This window comes from Oncorhynchus tshawytscha, linkage group LG18 (assembly GCF_018296145.1).
Source record: "Oncorhynchus tshawytscha isolate Ot180627B linkage group LG18, Otsh_v2.0, whole genome shotgun sequence".
NCBI classification, from domain to species: domain Eukaryota; kingdom Metazoa; phylum Chordata; class Actinopteri; order Salmoniformes; family Salmonidae; genus Oncorhynchus; species Oncorhynchus tshawytscha.
Genome location: NC_056446.1, coordinates 44,098,001 through 44,111,263, shown reverse-complemented (window position 1 = coordinate 44,111,263; position 13,263 = coordinate 44,098,001). Strand labels below are relative to the sequence as shown.

Sequence of the window (13,263 nt, the reverse complement as noted above, 5' to 3'; positions counted from 1 at the left end):
GTTTCATCAGACCAGAGAACCTTGTTTCACATGATCTGAGAGTCGGGTGCCTTTTGTCAAACTCCAAGTGGGCTGTTATGTTCCTTTTCCTGAGGAGTGGCTTCCGTTTGGCCACTCTACCATAAATGCCTGATTGGTGGAGTGCTACAGAGATGGTTGTCCTTCTGGAAGGTTCTCCCATCTCCACAGAGGAACTCTAGAGCTCTGTCAGAGGGACCATCAGGTTCTTGGTCACCTCCCTGACCAAGGCTCTTGTCCCCTGATTGCTCAGTTTGACTGGGCGGCCAGCTCTAGGAAGTGTCTTGGTGGTTCCAAACTTCTTCCATTTAAGAATGATGGAGGCCACTGTGTTCTTGGGGACCTTCAATGCAGCAGACATATTGTGGTACCCTTCCCCAGATCTGTGCCTCAACACAATCCTGTCTCGGAGCTCTACGGACAATTCCTTCAACCTCATGACTTGGTTTTTGCTCTGACATGCACCTGTCAACTGTGGGACCTTATATAGACAGGTGTGTGTCTTTCCAAATCATGTCCAATCAATTGAATTTACCACAGGTGGACTCTAATCAAGTTGTAGAAACATCTCAAGGATGATTAATAGAAACAAGATGCACCTGAGCTCAATTTCAAGTCTCATAGCAAAGGGTCTGAAAACTTATGCAAATGTTTTTTTTTCCCAAAAACGGTTTTTTAATGTAAATTAGGAAAAAAATATATGTTGTCACTTTGATTTCCGTAGCTGTTGATGGCTTGTTCTCAAAAGGAGATATTTTTTAAGATTTTTATTTTCAATTTAAGGGGAAAAGCCATTCTTCAATCTGAATTGGTTCTCTAGCTGATTGTTACATGTCGCAGGGAGGGGTGTAATGCCTTAATATTTCATCTGCCCTCTGAATTCATATTCATAATATAAACAGGCCTGTTTTAATTTTGTCTGGCTTGCCGTTCCAAATAGGGCATATGGCCACAAGTAAATGACCAAGCTGGGATTTGACTAAACAGTTGATCAGGGTGATTTCTTCACAAATAGACAGGAATTTTCCTTTCTGTGGAAGGAAGATCATATCTATTTTTACTAACGTTCTATTACAATGCATTGTCGTGAGATCGTTTCTTTATTTGGGGATGTGACCCAGTCTCGGGTCCAGTACCAACCACATTGAGTGTCTGTCTTGACTCTGTGTCAGACGGTAGGGACTCCAGGCAGGTACTCTCTCATGTACTGACCTGGGCTCTCTCTCTCATGTACTGACCTGGGCTCTCGCTCTCTCTCTCTCATGTACTGACCTGGGCTCTCGCTCTCTCTCTCTCTCATGTACTGACCTGGGCTCTCGCTCTCTCTCTCAGGTACTGACCTGGGCTCTCGCTCTCTCTCTCAGGTACTGACCTGGGCTCTCGCTCTCTCTCTCATGTACTGACCTGGGCTCTCGCTCTCTCTCTCTCATGTACTGACCTGGGCTCTCGCTCTCTCTCTCTCAGGTACTGACCTGGGCTCTCGCTCTCTCTCTCAGGTACTGACCTGGGCTCTCGAATCTCTCTCAGGTACTGACCTGGGCTCTCGCTCTCTCTCTCAGGTACTGACCTGGGCTCTCGCTCTCTCTCTCATGTACTGACCTGGGCTCTCGCTCTCTCTCTCAGGTACTGACCTGGGCTCTCGCTCTCTCTCTCAGGTACTGACCTGGGCTCTCGCTCTCTCTCTCAGGTACTGACCTGGGCTCTCGCTCTCTCTCAGGTACTGACCTGGGCTCTCGCTCTCTCTCTCTCAGGTACTGACCTGGGCTCTCGCTCTCTCTCTCAGGTACTGACCTGGGCTCTCGCTCTCTCTCAGGTACTGACCTGGGCTCTCGCTCTCTCTCTCTCAGGTACTGACCTGGGCTCTCGCTCTCTCTCTCAGGTACTGACCTGGGCTCTCGCTCTCTCTCTCATGTACTGACCTGGGCTCTCGCTCTCTCATGTACTGACCTGGGCTCTCGCTCTCTCTCTCATGTACTGACCTGGGCTCTCGCTCTCTCTCTCATGTACTGACCTGGGCTCTCGCTCTCTCTCTCTCATGTACCGACCTGGGCTCTCGCTCTCTCTCTCTCATGTACTGACCTGGGCTCTCGCTCTCTCTCTCTCAGGTACTGACCTGGGCTCTCGCTCTCTCTCTCTCAGGTACTGACCTGGGCTCTCGCTCTCTCTCTCTCATGTACTGACCTGGGCTCTCGCTCTCTCTCTCTCATGTACTGACCTGGGCTCTCGCTCTCTCTCTCTCATGTACTGACCTGGGCTCTCGCTCTCTCTCTCTCATGTACTGACCTGGGCTCTCGCTCTCTCTCTCTCATGTACTGACCTGGGCTCTCGCTCTCTCTCTCTCATGTACTGACCTGGGCTCTCGCTCTCTCTCTCATGTACTGACCTGGGCTCTCGCTCTCTCTCTCTCATGTACTGACCTGGGCTCTCGCTCTCTCTCTCTCATGTACTGACCTGGGCTCTCGCTCTCTCTCTCATGTACTGACCTGGGCTCTCGCTCTCTCTCTCATGTACTGACCTGGGCTCTCGCTCTCTCTCATGTACTGACCTGGGCTCTCGCTCTCTCTCTCTCATGTACTGACCTGGGCTCTCGCTCTCTCTCTCTCATGTACTGACCTGGGCTCTCGCTCTCTCTCTCTCATGTACTGACCTGGGCTCTCGCTCTCTCTCTCTCATGTACTGACCTGGGCTCTCGCTCTCTCTCTCTCATGTACTGACCTGGGCTCTCGCTCTCTCTCTCTCATGTACTGACCTGGGCTCTCGCTCTCTCTCTCTCATGTACTGACCTGGGCTCTCGCTCTCTCTCTCTCATGTACTGACCTGGGCTCTCGCTCTCTCTCTCTCATGTACTGACCTGGGCTCTCGCTCTCTCTCTCTCAGGTACTGACCTGGGCTCTCGCTCTCTCTCTCAGGTACTGACCTGGGCTCTCGCTCTCTCTCTCATGTACTGACCTGGGCTCTCGCTCTCTCTCTCTCATGTACTGACCTGGGCTCTCGCTCTCTCTCTCATGTACTGACCTGGGCTCTCGCTCTCTCTCTCATGTACTGACCTGGGCTCTCGCTCTCTCTCTCTCATGTACTGACCTGGGCTCTCGCTCTCTCTCTCTCATGTACTGACCTGGGCTCTCGCTCTCTCTCTCTCAGGTACTGACCTGGGCTCTCGCTCTCTCTCTCAGGTACTGACCTGGGCTCTCGCTCTCTCTCTCTCATGTACTGACCTGGGCTCTCGCTCTCTCTCTCTCATGTACTGACCTGGGCTCTCGCTCTCTCTCTCTCATGTACTGACCTGGGCTCTCGCTCTCTCTCTCTCATGTACTGACCTGGGCTCTCGCTCTCTCTCTCTCATGTACTGACCTGGGCTCTCGCTCTCTCTCTCTCATGTACTGACCTGGGCTCTCGCTCTCTCTCTCTCATGTACTGACCTGGGCTCTCGCTCTCTCTCTCTCATGTACTGACCTGGGCTCTCGCTCTCTCTCTCTCATGTACTGACCTGGGCTCTCGCTCTCTCTCTCTCATGTACTGACCTGGGCTCTCGCTCTCTCTCTCTCATGTACTGACCTGGGCTCTCGCTCTCTCTCTCTCATGTACTGACCTGGGCTCTCGCTCTCTCTCTCTCTCATGTACTGACCTGGGCTCTCGCTCTCTCTCTCTCTCATGTACTGACCTGGGCTCTCGCTCTCTCTCTCTCATGTACTGACCTGGGCTCTCGCTCTCTCTCTCTCATGTACTGACCTGGGCTCTCGCTCTCTCTCTCTCATGTACTGACCTGGGCTCTCGCTCTCTCTCTCTCATGTACTGACCTGGGCTCTCGCTCTCTCTCTCTCATGTACTGACCTGGGCTCTCGCTCTCTCTCTCTCATGTACTGACCTGGGCTCTCGCTCTCTCTCTCTCATGTACTGACCTGGGCTCTCGCTCTCTCTCTCTCATGTACTGACCTGGGCTCTCGCTCTCTCTCTCTCATGTACTGACCTGGGCTCTCGCTCTCTCTCTCTCATGTACTGACCTGGGCTCTCGCTCTCTCTCTCTCATGTACTGACCTGGGCTCTCGCTCTCTCTCTCTCATGTACTGACCTGGGCTCTCGCTCTCTCTCTCTCATGTACTGACCTGGGCTCTCGCTCTCTCTCTCTCTCATGTACTGACCTGGGCTCTCGCTCTCTCTCTCTCATGTACTGACCTGGGCTCTCGCTCTCTCTCTCTCATGTACTGACCTGGGCTCTCGCTCTCTCTCTCTCATGTACTGACCTGGGCTCTCGCTCTCTCTCTCTCTCATGTACTGACCTGGGCTCTCGCTCTCTCTCTCTCATGTACTGACCTGGGCTCTCGCTCTCTCTCTCTCTCATGTACTGACCTGGGCTCTCGCTCTCTCTCTCTCATGTACTGACCTGGGCTCTCGCTCTCTCTCTCTCATGTACTGACCTGGGCTCTCGCTCTCTCTCTCATGTACTGACCTGGGCTCTCGCTCTCTCTCTCTCATGTACTGACCTGGGCTCTCGCTCTCTCTCTCTCATGTACTGACCTGGGCTCTCGCTCTCTCTCTCTCATGTACTGACCTGGGCTCTCGCTCTCTCTCTCTCTCATGTACTGACCTGGGCTCTCGCTCTCTCTCTCTCTCATGTACTGACCTGGGCTCTCGCTCTCTCTCTCTCATGTACTGACCTGGGCTCTCGCTCTCTCTCTCTCATGTACTGACCTGGGCTCTCGCTCTCTCTCTCTCATGTACTGACCTGGGCTCTCGCTCTCTCTCTCTCATGTACTGACCTGGGCTCTCGCTCTCTCTCTCATGTACTGACCTGGGCTCTCGCTCTCTCTCTCTCATGTACTGACCTGGGCTCTCGCTCTCTCTCTCTCATGTACTGACCTGGGCTCTCGCTCTCTCTCTCTCTCATGTACTGACCTGGGCTCTCGCTCTCTCTCTCATGTACTGACCTGGGCTCTCGCTCTCTCTCTCTCAGGTACTGACCTGGGCTCTCGCTCTCTCTCTCAGGTACTGACCTGGGCTCTCGCTCTCTCTCTCAGGTACTGACCTGGGCTCTCGCTCTCTCTCTCATGTACTGACCTGGGCTCTCGCTCTCTCTCTCTCATGTACTGACCTGGGCTCTCGCTCTCTCTCTCATGTACCGACCTGGGCTCTCGCTCTCTCTCTCTCATGTACCGACCTGGGCTCTCGCTCTCTCTCTCTCATGTACTGACCTGGGCTCTCGCTCTCTCTCTCTCATGTACTGACCTGGGCTCTCGCTCTCTCTCTCTCATGTACTGACCTGGGCTCTCGCTCTCTCTCTCTCATGTACTGACCTGGGCTCTCGCTCTCTCTCTCTCAGGTACTGACCTGGGCTTGGCGTTTGAGATCCCAGCTCTTCTGAAGAACCAGCCCTTCTTTGCTTCCTGTGTTCTCAAGGTATGTACACACACACACACACACACACACACACACACACACACACACACACACACACACACACACACACACACACACACACACACATATATTCCATATGTGTTATTTCATAGTTTTGATGTCTTCACTATTATTCTACAATGTAGAAAATAGTAAAAAATAAAGAAAAACCCTTGAATGATTAGATGTGTCCAAACTGTTGACTGGTACTGTATATCTACTTAAAAATCTATGACAAGACTTCAAAATGGCTGTCTAACAATGATCAACAACCAATTTGGCAGAGCTTGAAGAATTTTATTTTCTAATAATCATGTGCAAATATTAGAGACTGAGAAACTTACCCAGAAAGACTCACAGCTCTTAGAGACTTACCCAGAAAGACTCACAGCTGTAATCACTCTTAGAGACTTACCCAGAAAGACTCACAGCTCTTAGAGACTTACCCAGAAACACTCACAGCTCTTAGAGACTGACCCAGAGAGACTCACAGCTCTTAGAGACTGACCCAGAAAGACTCCCAGCTCTTAGAGACTTACCCAGAAAGACTCACAGCTCTTAGAGACTTACCCAGAGAGACTCACAGCTCTTAGAGACTTACCCAGAAAGACTCACAGCTCTTAGAGACTTACCCAGAAAGACTCACAGCTCTTAGAGACTTACCCAGAAAGACTCCCAGCTCTTAGAGACTTACCCAGAAAGACTCACAGCTCTTAGAGACTTACCCAGAGAGACTCACAGCTCTTAGAGACTTACCCAGAAAGACTCCCAGCTGTAATCACTCTTAGAGACTTACCCAGAAAGACTCACAGCTGTAATCGCTCTTAGAGACTTACCCAGAAAGACCCACAGCTCTTAGAGACTTACCCAGAAAGACCCACAGCTCTTAGAGACTTACCCAGAGAGACTCACAGCTCTTAGAGACTTACCCAGAGAGACTCACAGCTCTTAGAGACTTACCCAGAAAGACCCACAGCTCTTAGAGACTTACCCAGAGAGACTCACAGCTCTTAGAGACTTACCCAGAAAGACCCACAGCTCTTAGAGACTTACCCAGAAAGACTCACAGCTGTAATCACTCTTAGAGACTTACCCAGAAAGACTCACAGCTGTAATCACTCTTAGAGACTTACCCAGAAAGACCCACAGCTGTAATCACTCTTAGAGACTTACCCAGAAAGACCCACAGCTGTAATCACTCTTAGAGACTTACCCAGAAAGACCCACAGCTGTAATCACTCTTAGAGACTTACCCAGAGAGACTCACAGCTCTTAGAGACTTACCCAGAAAGACTCACAGCTCTTAGAGACTTACCCAGAGAGACTCACAGCTCTTAGAGACTTACCCAGAGAGACTCACAGCTCTTAGAGACTTACCCAGAAAGACTCACAGCTCTTAGAGACTTACCCAGAGAGACTCACAGCTCTTAGAGACTTACCCAGAAAGACTCACAGCTGTAATCACTCTTAGAGACTTACCCAGAAAGACTCACAGCTCTTAGAGACTTACCCAGAAAGACTCACAGCTGTAATCACTCTTAGAGACTTACCCAGAAAGACTCCCAGCTGTAATCACTCTTAGAGACTTACCCAGAAAGACCCACAGCTGTAATCACTGCAAAAAGTGATTTTAACATGTATTGCCTATTCAAGGGTGTGAATACTGATGTAAATGAGATTTCTGAGTGTCTTTTTTTTAAATACATTTACAAAAATGTCTAAAGTGTTTCACTGTCATAATGGGGTTTTGTGTGAGAAAACAACACGTAATCTGATTTGAATTCAGGCTGTAACACAACAATGTAGATGCGTTGGAGTATTTTTCTTTAGGTGCTGTATATTATACCTTTACAACATTAATATATCATTAATATGTTTTATATTGTTTTGTAAAAGAACGATAAGCCATGCAATTATCTGCATGTATTCATACGTTCCAGACGCGGGGCTCTGACAGACTCACCGTTCCAGACGCGGGGCTCTGACAGACGCGGGGCTCTGACAGACTCACCGTTCCAGACGCGGGGCTCTGACAGACTCACCGTTCCAGACGCGGGGCTCTGACAGACTCACCGTTCCAGACGCGGGGCTCTGACAGACGCGGGGCTCTGACAGACTCACCGTTCCAGACGCGGGGCTCTGACAGACTCACCGTTCCAGACGCGGGGCTCTGACAGACTCACCGTTCCAGACGCGGGGCTCTGACAGACTCACCGTTCCAGACGCGGGGCTCTGACAGACTCACCGTTCCAGACGGGGCTCTGACAGACGCGGGGCTCTGACAGACTCACCGTTCCAGACGGGGCTCTGACAGACTCACCGTTCCAGACGCGGGGCTCTGACAGACTCACCGTTCCAGACGCGGGGCTCTGACAGACTCACCGTTCCAGACGCGGGGCTCTGACAGACTCACCGTTCCAGACGCGGGGCTCTGACAGACTCACCGTTCCAGACGCGGGGCTCTGACAGACTCACCGTTCCAGACGCGGGGCTCTGACAGACTCACCGTTCCAGACGCGGGGCTCTGACAGACTCACCGTTCCAGACGCGGGGCTCTGACAGACTCACCGTTCCAGACGGGGCTCTGACAGACTCACCGTTCCAGACGCGGGGCTCTGACAGACTCACCGTTCCAGACGCGGGGCTCTGACAGACTCACCGTTCCAGACGCGGGGCTCTGACAGACTCACCGTTCCAGACGCGGGGCTCTGACAGACTCACCGTTCCAGACGCGGGGCTCTGACAGACTCACCGTTCCAGACGCGGGGCTCTGACAGACTCACCGTTCCAGACGCGGGGCTCTGACAGACTCACCGTTCCAGACGCGGGGCTCTGACAGACTCACCGTTCCAGACGCGGGGCTCTGACAGACTCACCGTTCCAGACGCGGGGCTCTGACAGACTCACCGTTCCAGACGCGGGGCTCTGACAGACTCACCGTTCCAGACGCGGGGCTCTGACAGACTCACCGTTCCAGACGCGGGGCTCTGACAGACTCACCGTTCCAGACGCGGGGCTCTGACAGACGCGGGGCTCTGACAGACTCACCGTTCCAGACGCGGGGCTCTGACAGACTCACCGTTCCAGACGCGGGGCTCTGACAGACTCACCGTTCCAGACGCGGGGCTCTGACAGACTCACCGTTCCAGACGCGGGGCTCTGACAGACTCACCGTTCCCGGGGCTCTGACAGACGCGGGGCTCTGACAGACTCACCGTTCCAGACGCGGGGCTCTGACAGACTCACCGTTCCAGACGCGGGGCTCTGACAGACTCACCGTTCCAGACGCGGGGCTCTGACAGACTCACCGTTCCAGACGCGGGGCTCTGACAGACTCACCGTTCCAGCGGGGCTCTGACAGACTCACCGTTCCAGACGCGGGGCTCTGACAGACTCACCGTTCCAGACGCGGGGCTCTGACAGACTCACCGTTCCAGACGCGGGGCTCTGACAGACTCACAGTTCCAGACGCGGGGCTCTGACAGACGCGGGGCTCTGACAGACTCACCGTTCCAGACGCGGGGCTCTGACAGACTCACCGTTCCAGACGCGGGGCTCTGACAGACTCACCGTTCCAGACGCGGGGCTCTGACAGACTCACCGTTCCAGACGCGGGGCTCTGACAGACTCACCGTTCCAGACGCGGGGCTCTGACAGACTCACCGTTCCAGACGCGGGGCTCTGACAGACTCACCGTTCCAGACGCGGGGCTCTGACAGACTCACCGTTCCAGACGCGGGGCTCTGACAGACTCACCGTTCCAGACGCGGGGCTCTGACAGACTCACCGTTCCAGACGCGGGGCTCTGACAGACGCGGGGCTCTGACAGACTCACCGTTCCAGACGCGGGGCTCTGACAGACATTCTCTCTTCTCTCCATCTGACAGAATGCAGAGCTGAAGTTTAACTTTGGGGGGGAGGAGTTTAAGAATCCTCCCAAGACGGGCTTCGTAGCGGTGGACCAAGCTTCTGAGGGACATGTGGTCAAATCCAGCCAGACAGGTAGGAGGTGTGGTCAAATCCAGCCAGACAGGTAGGAGGTGTGGTCAAATCCAGCCAGACAGGTAGGAGGTGTGGTCAAGCCCAGCCAGACACATGAGAAACTAACCAATGAATACTGTTTAGCCACTAATACCTCAATAACCCCGCCCCCTTTAGACACATTCCTGAATATTCCAACGAGACTTTCTCCCGTTCTGCTTCCCTGGTAGTTGAATGTGTCTCTCTCTGATGCAGGCAGTATTAAGGTGTCGGAGGTGAAGGCCGCTTCCTGTGGTCCCAAAGCTCTGATCGTTGAACCGTCTAAAGAGCTTGCTGAACAGACCCTCAACAACGTTAACCAGTGTAAGAGATATGTGGACAATCCCAAGCTCAGGTACGGTACATACCTCTCTGTATGTCTCTCTCTGTGTGTGTCTCTCTCTTTGTGTCTCTCATTGGGTCTCTGTCTCTCTCTGTCTTTCTCTTTGTGTCTCTGTCGTGTGGTATGTGTGTGTCATTCCAGAGATCTTCTGATCATCGGAGGTGTTCCTGCTAGAGACCAGCTGGCTGTACTGGAACAAGGGGTAGGTTGGAATTGTTTTAAGAAGGTCAAAAGCAGAGTTGTAAAGAAAAAGCCATCTCTCAGACTTGCCAATAAAAAGTAAAGATTTAAGATGGACAAAAGAACACAGACACTGGACAGAGGAACTCTGCCTAGGAGGCCAGCATCCCAGAGTCGCCTCTTCACTGTTGACGTTGAGACTGGTGTTTTGTGGGTATTATTTAATGAAGCTGCCAGTTGAGGCCTCGTGAGGCGTCTGTTTCTCAAACTAGACACTCTAATGTACTTGTCCTCTTGCTCAGTTGTGCACCGGGGCCTCCCACTCCTCTTTCTATTCTGGTTAGAGCCAGTTTGCGCTGTTCTGTGAAGGGAGTAGTAAACAGCGTTGTACCAGATCTTCGGTTTCTTGGCAATTTCTCACATGGAATAGCTTTCATTTCTCAGAACAAGAATAGACTGACGAGTTTCAGAAGAAAGGTCTTTGTTTCGGGCCATTTTGAGCCTGTAATCGAACCCACAAATGCTGATGCTCCAGATACTCAACTAGTCTAAAGAAGGACAGTTTTATTGCTTCTTTATTCAGGACAACAGTTTTCAGCTGTGATAACATAATTGCAAAATGGTTTTCTAATGATGAATTAGCCTTTTAAAATAATAAACTTGGATTAGCTAACACAACGTGCCATTGGAACACAGGAGTGATGGTTGCTGATAATGGGCCTCTGTACACCTATGTAGATATTCCATTAATAATCTGCAGTTTCCAGCTATAATAGTCATTTACAACATTAACAATGTCTACACTGTATTTCTGATCAATTTGATGTTATTTTAATGGACAAAAAAATGTGCTTTTCTTTCAAAAACAGGGACATTTCAGTGACACTTTTGAACGTGTGTGTATTTTTGCCACTAAACATACTTCCATTCATTTTTTTTTTTCAACTGAAAAAGTTAGAGACTCGAGGGGTCATATTAGTGCGGACTGTTGGGACACGACAGACCTCAGACGAGTCCCGGGACTCTTGTGTGAGTCGTCGAGCAAAACATGAGAAAACCGTCAATTTCGTGAGAGTCAAATCTTTCCATTAAGAGGGGTAGCTTGTAGGCCAAACCGTTCAGACGCTACATACTATTTTGTGTGAAGAATGGTTTTGGAACGTCTCTTGGTCTGATAAACAACTTTGTCTGCAGATACGGAAGTGCGACAGAGGCGATGCAGTGAATTGAGACGAATCAAATGCAACAAAACAACAACTAATCTCCTAGTTTAAACTGACACATTTTTATGGGGATTTTTTTTCTCTGGATGATGCTAATTAGGTTTCCGCAGGGCGCTGACATCGACCTTGGAGGACAACAATTTATGAAGGAGGCGAAACGCTGCTTCATTTCCTGGATAATAAAATGTCCATTTCACTAAAGCAGGTCCGGTGTAGAGAATCGCTGTACCATCTAAACCACTGGGAAGTGTATTTTTCACAACCCAATATAGTATTTTCACAACCCAATATAGTATTTTCAGAACCCAATATAGTATTTTCACAACCCAATATAGTATTTTTCACAACCCAATATAGTATTTTTCACAACCCAATATAGTATTTTCACAACCCAATATAGTATTTTTCAGAACCCAATATAGTATTTTTCAGAACCCAATATAGTATTTTTCAGAACCCAATATAGTATTTTCAGAACCCAATATAGTATTTTTCAGAACCCAATATAGTATTTTTCAGAACCCAATATAGTATTTTCAGAACCCAATATAGTATTTTTCAGAACCCAATATAGTATTTTTCAGAACCCAATATAGTATTTTCAGTTGTTTGACACTGGTGTACAAACATTTTTAAAGTAAAAGAAGCAAAACTTAAACGTAATATCGGGAAACATAGACATTTCACACAGAACAGATCTACAACTCCTTAGACTTGCTTTCAATGAGTGGCAGATCTATAACTCACATTTCTGTTATGATTATTTCATATCTGCAAAGTAGTTAAACGCTGTCAGTTCCACTTCAAGTAGTTGTATAACGTTTCTCCACCTGGCTCTTTCTCTTCCTCTCCTTTCCTCTCCTTTCCTTTCCTCTCCTTTCTTCCTCTCCTTTCTTCCTCTCCTTTCCTCTCCTTTCTTCCTCTCCTTTCTTCCTCTCCTCTCCTTTCTTCCTCTCCTTTCTTCCTCTCCTCTCCTTTCTTCCTCTCCTTTCTTCCTCTCCTCTCCTTTCTTCCTCTCCTTTCTTCCTCTCCTCTCCTTTCTTCCTCTCCTTTCTCTTCCTCTCCTCTCCTTTCTTCCTCTCCTTTCTTCCTCTCCTTTCTTCCTCTCCTTTCTTCCTCTCCTTTCTTCCTCTCCTTTCTTCCTCTCCTTTCTTCCTCTCCTTTCTTCCTCTCCTTTCTTCCTCTCCTTTCTTCCTCTCCTTTCTTCCTCTCCTTTCTTCCTCTCCTTTCTTCCTCTCCTTTCTTCCTCTCCTCTCCTTTCTTCCTCTCCTTTCTTCCTCTCCTTTCTTCCTCTCCTCTCCTTTCTTCCTCTCCTTTCTTCCTCTCCTCTCCTTTCTTCCTCTCCTTTCTTCCTCTCCTCTCCTTTCTTCCTCTCCTTTCTTCCTCTCCTCTCCTTTCTTCCTCTCCTTTCTTCCTCTCCTCTCCTTTCTTCCTCTCCTTTCTTCCTCTCCTTTCCTCTCTTCCTCTCCTTTCTTCCTCTCCTTTCCTCTCTTCCTCTCCTTTCTTCCTCTCCTTTCTTCTCCTTTCTTCCTCTCCTTTCTTCTCCTTTCTTCCTCTCCTCTCCTTTCTTCCTCTCCTCTCCTTTCTTCCTCTCCTCTCCTTTCTTCCTCTCCTCTCCTTTCTTCCTCTCCTTTCTTCCTCTCCTTTCTTCCTCTCCTTTCTTCCTCTCCTCTCCTTTCTTCCTCTCCTTTCTTCCTCTCCTCTCCTTTCTTCCTCTCTTCTCCTTTCTTCCTCTCCTTTCTTCCTCTCCTCTCCTTTCTTCCTCTCCTCTCCTTTCTTCCTCTCCTCTCCTTTCTCTCCTTTCTTCTCCTTTCTTCCTCTCCTCTCCTTTCTTCCTCTCCTCTCCTTTCTTCCTCTCCTCTCCTTTCTTCCTCTCCTTTCTTCCTCTCCTCTCCTTTCTTCCTCTCCTTTCTTCCTCTCCTCTCCTTTCTTCCTCTCCTTTCTTCCTCTCCTCTCCTTTCTTCCTCTCCTTTCTTCCTCTCCTCTCCTTTCTTCCTCTCCTTTCCTCTCCTTTCTTCCTCTCCTCTCCTTTCTTCCTCTCCTCTCCTTTCTTCCTCTCTCCTCTCCTTTCTTCCTCTCCTCTCC

The 13,263-nt window shown here is 50.2% G+C and overlaps 1 protein-coding gene across 1 annotated transcript in view; it reads left to right on the top strand.

Moving 5' to 3' along the window:
* LOC112251638 (ATP-dependent RNA helicase DDX1-like) overlaps positions 1 to 13,263 on the top strand; it is a 46,874-nt gene that overhangs the window by 10,804 nt on the left and 22,807 nt on the right. Inside the window, 4 exon segments of the mRNA XM_042301123.1 lie at positions 5,336 to 5,412; positions 9,300 to 9,414; positions 9,649 to 9,787; positions 9,917 to 9,977. Of these exon segments, the coding sequence (XP_042157057.1) occupies positions 5,336 to 5,412; positions 9,300 to 9,414; positions 9,649 to 9,787; positions 9,917 to 9,977 (392 nt within the window).